Genomic DNA, 7,795 nt, shown 5'->3' with positions numbered 1-7,795 from the left:
AGCACAGGTCATAAAAAAAAAAAAACATTATTAGATGCAACAAAACAATCTAAATATATCTATTGTTTGTTGTTTAAATCATATACTGAAAGATTCTTTTCAACCTATCTTTTTTTTTATTGCCACATTACCCTGTCTTTAAAATGGATCATTCCAGATCTGAACCACCCGTCTTTACATGCTTTCAGAATGACAAACAGTCATAAACAGCTAAATAGGGTGAACAGTTCGTAAATGACTTTTTACAATATATTGGAAACGACAGTGAGGAGGGGTGTGAAGCTAATTAATATGGTTCAAAGCTATCCTTGCATAGCACAAAGCTGACTACATAAATATCAAATATGCCTATAATGTGCAAAATGCATAACAAGAGGTTGGTACAAATAAAATGTTGCATCTTTAGGACAAGTATCATCATGTAAAATCTGTGTGTGTGTGTATATATATATATATATATATATATATATATATATATACATACATACATACATTGAACTCATAATTTTATCGCATTCACAAAAGTCTGGCTCTAAAGGAATCCATGACTGTGCATTTGCATACTGTTTTCACACATATCCCAGAGTAATCTGGCACAAACTCAGCAAACTCCTAGATACTGTCAAAAAGCTCTAAATTAAAGAGGGGTAACATGACATTTATATGCATCATGTAGTCCAGATAATGTGATGGAAATATCCTGATCCATTGGCATACCCCAAAAACGTCCGTTTCAAAATTTTGTGTATTCGTTATTTTGAAAAAGAAATAAAAAAGTGCTTTTTAAACACGGGAAGTAACCAAATTGACAAAACAGAGGAGTACTGCCAACTTATAAGAGCTTCTTATATTTCAGGCGTTTATAAACATACCAACAATAGCAACTCAAATTGATCATAATGGTGTGCCTTTTATCACTTCGATCACAAAAAAGCCCTTACTAATCTATATTGCTACATCAAAGTAAAGTATGATCATATTTAAAAGTTCCTCATTTAAGAGAACTTTTGTTTTCTTTTTTCTCTCAGTCCAAAAATAGAGAGGATACTCTTTATAAGTTTGGTTTCTTTTCAATAGGTGCTTGAGGAGCAACTGACATGCCACAAACATAAAAAATGTTGGCATTGTAATAGCACTACAAGACATATTTATATGTAGAACAGTGTATTCACATACATGGCTAATAGCTAGACATGTCTTCTTTTAGTTTTCATTAACAAGCAGTGACAAACACGTCTGTAATGGAATATATGTTCACCATGGGCTGTGAGACAAAAGGCAGTGTATCTGATACTTCAGTGATGTTTTTGAAAGGTTGCCCATCTAATTCAAAGAAACAAGGAGAGCACCTTCTAAGAAAGTACACTCTAAACTTGCAAATATATACAAGGCACTACTCTTGATCCGTTCTGACTCGTTCACTTTAAAGTGATGCAGCACAGAAGTGATAACTCTAGTGCCGTCATATCTAGATCCCATGAGCGCCCGCCACAATTTCTCTCAAAAAGCATCTACCAAAATAAAGACTAAAGAGTAATTTAATGCTAAATATAAAATTGCATTCCGACACCAAGACAGTCTATCTAGTTTAGTCCCTCTTTATAATAGTTTTCATTTATATGTATCAGGCACACGCTTAATCATCAAAAGGTAAATCGAAACTAATGTCTAGTAGATCTAGAAAAAAACAACAAATAAAAATAAAATAATTATTCATATACCCGAATATCCTCAATAATCTGCGCAAATCAAAACACAATGCACTCGCTCTCTCTCTGTCAAGCGCTGAGTTTGTACCTTGTAGTTACATTTAGCAAAGCTCAAAATTGATATTGACATCTCCAAGATTTTATAATATTTACATGAGAAGAAAATAAATAGTATGCTTTATGATATACACATTAATCTTTTCTCTACACTTTTTATATCCATGAGTAAATGATTGTTTTTTTTTTCCCACTGAGACATGTTTTATTGCTGTTAATGGAATCCTAAGGTCAAACAACAGAAGATCCAGAACACAGGCTAAAGAGAGAAAACAGAGGAACACATGACTGTTTAAATCAAGCTGTTAACGGGGTATAGAAAGCTTCACCCATGCAAACGTATTCAATGTGCATTGCTAATGTAATGCAAAAACATATTTTATGTTAAAAGAATCTTCAAAGAATAGTTCACCCTGTTTTTTTTTTTATTTCACCCTCATGTTGTTTTAAACCTGTCGGCTGTTTGTGTGTGTTTTCTTTTTTTCTGGAACAGAAAATGTTTACACTTACAACAACATAGTCAGCACATATGTCCAAAAAGGACAAAAAAATAATAATAAAAAAAGCGCCATAAAAATACTGCATACATCAACTATATTTCTATGTGGTATTTCATGTGAGGAACAGGACTTTTTACTTTTACGTTTATGGTGCTCGTTGTTGGTTTTTATGACCGCTAAACTGCTATCGTAATGAGAAGAGCAAAGTGTCTCCTTTTGTGTTCTTCAAGAGCATACAGGATTGGAACAACACGAGGGAGAGTATTTAATTACAGAATCATTTTTTCTTCTTTTTTTTGTTGGGTTAACTATTCCATAAGGAAGGGAGTATTAAACTATAATTCTATGTGCATTTGCAGAATAGCATTTTCTCAGGTCTGTTTGTATATATAGTAAGTATGAGTTCCCTTCCAGTGCAGTGGTTTGTACATAATACAGTCACTCTCGTTATCATATAGGAAGATGCAGTATGTTACATATGTCGACACAAACTTGAAAGTGGGAGCTTGACTATCATTGAAACAAATTTGAGACAAATTTTTTGTTTCACTTTTTTGTTGTTATTGTTTAGAAACATAAGAAAGAAAAACAAAAAGAGGAGATGGAATTAGTGTGGCTGCAGGGCGCCCTGTATTTTGGGTTTTTTATTCAAGTAAGTGGCCCAATACACCAAGTTAAAGGTTCCGAAGAGCAGCGGGAAGGCTATTCTGGCGATCCTGTCGATCTTGCTCACGCTGTTGAAGGTCTTCTTGGCCTCGGGGGGTTTGGGTTTTGGCTCTTCCTTGGGCTCGGTTGGCGGAGGGGGGGCACTTTTAGCAATAGTTGCCAAACCAGGGTCTCTGGCAATGTTCGGAGCAAACGTCGTCGCCGTCGCGGCCGTGTAGGTGTTGTTCTTTTTCAGCAATGACTCCTTCTTTTTCTTTTGCTGTAAAGGAGGTCAACAAGAAAGATGTCATCTGCTGTTACGATTGCGCAGTATTGCTGATACCTAACTACAGCGTCATTGAGATTCTTCTTCATATATGTGACCCTGGAGCACAAAAGCAGTCTTAAGTCACTGGGGTATATTTGTAGCAATAGCCAACAATACATTGTATGGGTCAAAATTATTGATTTTTCTTTTATGCCAAAAATCATTAGGATATTAAGTAAAGATCATGTTCCATGAAGATATTTTGTAAATTTCCTACCGTAAATATATCAAAACGTAATTTTTGATTAGTAATATGCATTGCTAAGAACTTCATTTGGACAACTTTAAAGATGATTTTCTCAATATTTAGATTTTTTTGCTCCCTCAGATTCCAGATTTTCAAATAGTTGTATCTCAGCCAAATATTGTCCTGTCCTAACAAAGCTTATTTATTCAGCGTTCAGATGATGTATATATCTCAATTTCGAAAAATTGACCCTTATGACTGGATTTGTGGTCCAGGGTCACATATTTATTTCCCTCAAGATTCTCCCATGGGGTTTTATAATGTTTTTTTTTTTCAGTTTATGAGCAAAGTAAGGTCTGCGGTAAACATAACTTGACGATACTTGGACGTTCTGTTCTGCAACATAAACTGCACACACTCATACCCTTATCTAGTGACTTATTAGAAACACGTTTCCAAAAACGAACTGTTTCACGATTTGTGTTTTCAGTATGGGTGTATAATTTACCGTGTAGAGCAAAACGTCCAAGTATCGTCGACTGATGTTTACCACAGACCTTATTTTGCTCATAAATTGCAAAACCCCATTATAAAAACCCATAGGAAAATCTCCACGGCAAATTACTTTTCCAGGTTTTGACACCATGGCTGCAGCGCTCTATTATTGTACACAATATTCCAAGTATTTTGAAGTCGCACAGTGATATTATGTAAAGAACAGATGACATTTTTGTCAGTATTTGCCGTTTCTTCTTTGGATTTATAGGACTTTAAATAAGGTGCCAAACGATTAATCCCGATTAATTGCGATTAATCGCATCCAAAATAAAAGTTTTTGTTTACATAATATATGTGTGTGTACTGTGTATATTTATTATGTATGTATACAGTATCTATTTTGAAAATATTTACATGTATATATTTATATTCAGATAATTTATATTATATATAAATATATTTAATATATAAACATAATTTAAAAAAAATATATATATACATGCATGTGTGTGTATTCACATATACATAATAAATATACACAGTGCACACACATATAGCATGTAAACAAAAACTTTTATTTGGGATGCGATTAATCACGATTAATCGTTTGACAGCACTAGTTTAAACATGTTACATTGCAATTAGTCGTGAGATGCATAAGAAACAAATGCTGTATGTTTGAGGTCACTGCTGTTAAACCTGATAAAAACCTGAGTAAAAAGTAAGGGATTACTCTTAATTTTACTGTAATTTAATTAGTTACTTCTGCTGTAACTGCATTAAATACTGTATAGACTTTAGAACAATTCTATATAAAGCAATAGTGGATTTAACATCAAAATGTATCATCTAATGTTAAAATGTATATTTTTAATGTAACCTTCTCCCTTTAAATACTTTGGTGAGTTGAAGAGTAATTACTGTTTTAGAGTAACTTGCCCAACACAGTTCATAACTAGATAAAAAAATGTTTAAGACAAACGTTGATGTTGGCTTGAGACAGCAAATCTGAAGTAATTTTACAAGCTTAAAATTTCAAGGTTACCTTAGCATACCATACAGTTTATCAGAAATAGCAAATAAATAAATAAATTAGAATGAATGTAAAATATAGATTATAAATTATATTTGAATGAAAACAACTAGTGTACATGCCATGTTCTCACATTTATTCGGCTTTATCCAGTGGATGTCGCTAGTGTAACCTAATGTCACCCAGTCTGTTGCTTACATTAAGTAATTATTAGAAGAAAATTAATTATTATGAAAAAATCGTTTTTACAAGATACTAAGTCATTATGAGAAATTTCATCATTATGTGAAAGCGTCCATTTTTTACAAGATACTAAAGCCTTATTATGATACAATTTTAAGTCATAATAATGAGATTTAAAATATATATATATATTACTTTAACTCACAATTGTGAGCAATCTTATATGAGATACTAAGTCAAAATTATGGGAAAGTTTCTCATTATTACTATATAGTAAGTCATTACAATTTCAAAGTCAACACAATGAGCTGTTAGATCATAATAATATATAATGAATAATAATTTTCTCTCAATTTTATAACATTAAGTTTTTAGATTTTTCTCACTATTATGATATACTGTATTAAGTCATTTTAAAAGTAATTTTCCTAATATAATACTATAAATAATAATAATAAAACACTTTCAGTGAATGGAAAACAGTAGCTTCAAAATATCATAACATGAGAGTAAGAAAATGATGACAGTTTTAATTTTTATGAACCAATACTTTAATGACATATGACTAAAACATTTTGTTTTCCTTTTAATTGAAAGCTGAAGTGGCTTTACCTTTTCTGGCACCACACTTTTCCCATCCCAGGCGTAACCCCTCTTGGTGAAGTAGTTAACAGTGGCAAACTCAATGAGAGCAGAGAAGACAAATGCGTAGCAGACGGCGATGAACCAGTCCATGGCTGTGGCATAGGCCACCTTGGGCAGAGAGTTTCTCGCGCTGATACTCAGGGTGGTCATGGTAAGGACAGTGGTCACTCCTGCAATGGTCAAAGCATATGGACCTGCATTAAACAACCAGTGTTGGAGAAAGTTACTTTTAAAAGTAATGCATTACAATATTGCGTTACTCAATAAAAAAGTAACTAATTACGTTACTTAGTTACTTTTTATGGAAAGTAATGCGTTAACGTTACTTTTGCGTTACTTTTTAAATCTGGACAGGGCTTGCTTGTTTGTTTTTAAAATAAAAAAGTTATATTTTTGGCAAATATAAAAGCCTTTTCACACCAAAAGTGAAATGAATAAGCCTCAGGCTGAAGGGAAAGTAAATTTACGTCCGTACAGTAGAATGCAGAAGAAGAAATTTAAACACACTTCAGCAATAAAAAAAGACACACAAATGTTTGTCTAGAGTAATTTGTGCTTATTAGTACGGTTGAACTGGATCATCGAAAGTCAGAAGCAAAGACATTGGTTAATAGAATGGGATTAAATACATAAAGGATATTTGTATTGTTTAACATTTAATTATTGCAGGTTTGCGTCATATTCTGTTGCATTATTTTGATTCATTTTGAGTTCATAAAGACAGCCACTTGCTTCATTCCTGAATGATTCAGCTGTTTGAACGAATCAATTGAATGAATGATTCAGTGATAAAATCATTGACTTGACGCCACCTGCTGGCGGATTTAGTTTAATTTTTAGCGTATAATTTCAGTTATTTGAATCATATTTCTGTATTCAAAATGTTATATTTAAAACATTAATCTCCACATGAAATTATGAATTTAATTGCACTCATGCCACCTCTGAGCCTCATTAAACTTCTGAAAATGTACCTACAAGCCACTTTTGTGTTCTTCTGTGCCACCTCTGTAGTACAAATTAATTTATTAATACTAATTTCATATGATTGGTAAATTATTTGTTAATTAATTAGTACTCTATACATTTTAGAACACATTTTCAATGTGAACAGTGACAGCTGGCAAACATTCGTTAGTATGAATTATGTGTCCAGTTGAATGTAATTAAATTGAAACTGTAGCGCATATTTTATTACTCCTGTCTCTTCTGCTCAATACGTGCCTGAGCCTTTCTCCTGAAGCCAGACTGAGCCTCTTGGCAAACACTGATTCTCACAGCATCATTAAAAATGTTTGTTATTTGTTCTTAAGCTAAGTAATACCCGAGAAACACCAAACTGCTGTTTGCTTTCATGTGACAAACACATCAATAAGGTATCTTTAAAATAGCAAAATAGCAAAATATTTAGGCCAGCTTTTGCTTAAAGTGTCTATGTGAAATGATAGGCTGATAGTCACAGCTGTTTCTCATCCTGTAGAGATACACCCAACGGTAAAGCCCTCATTAGGTTAGTTAGCATGGTTATTAAAATTTTCCACTCATCTTGTCTAAATATTGAACATTTGTTAAGATGATCCATATCTTTTAACAAGATTTTCCTTGACACACACAACAGGATAGGAGACAAATTAAGGAATAATGAATAATGATATTGCAACAAAAATGAAATTAACTCTCAAAGGTGTTCGGCAATGTTGTTAGGGAAAGAAAGCCTGTGGAGACTACGATAGAGAAAAAAAGAGCTCATTTTCTTTTTGGCAAGCATGTAATAAAACAATAACATTTTGATAAAATGATTAATTTCTCTTTTTTTTTGGATCCACACTATGTCTTGTCTGAAATGATTTGCATGTTATTAGGACTTTCTTAAATGTGTTTGTTTGCTTAGAAGCAGCACAGTATGAAACAGTATAAAGAATACTATATATATATATATATATATATATATATATGTGACCCTGGAGCACAAAAGCAGTCTTAAGTCGCTGGGGTATATTTGTAGCAATA

General features: G+C 32.7%; 1 protein-coding gene across 3 annotated transcripts in view; it reads right to left on the bottom strand.

The window, feature by feature from the left end:
• Nucleotides 1-2,205: 2,205 nt before the first annotated feature.
• The window catches only part of LOC107692989 (gamma-aminobutyric acid receptor subunit alpha-1-like), a 27,538-nt gene continuing 21,948 nt past the window's right edge, over nt 2,206-7,795 (bottom strand). For all 3 annotated transcript variants that reach the window (XM_016492224.1, XM_016492226.1, XM_016492225.1), the window contains exons 9-10: nt 5,753-5,955; nt 2,206-3,191 (exon numbers count right to left, since the gene is read on the bottom strand). In XM_016492224.1, the coding sequence (XP_016347710.1) occupies nt 2,874-3,191; nt 5,753-5,955 (521 nt within the window). In that variant the 3' untranslated portion in view covers nt 2,206-2,873. The remainder of the gene's footprint in view (nt 3,192-5,752; nt 5,956-7,795) is intronic.

Source organism: Sinocyclocheilus anshuiensis, unplaced genomic scaffold (genome assembly GCF_001515605.1).
Source record: "Sinocyclocheilus anshuiensis isolate Anshui unplaced genomic scaffold, SAMN03320099.WGS_v1.1 scaffold658, whole genome shotgun sequence".
In the NCBI taxonomy this organism is placed as follows: domain Eukaryota; kingdom Metazoa; phylum Chordata; class Actinopteri; order Cypriniformes; family Cyprinidae; genus Sinocyclocheilus; species Sinocyclocheilus anshuiensis.
Note: the sequence above shows the minus strand (reverse complement) of the source record. Positions and strands in the feature narration are given on the sequence as shown.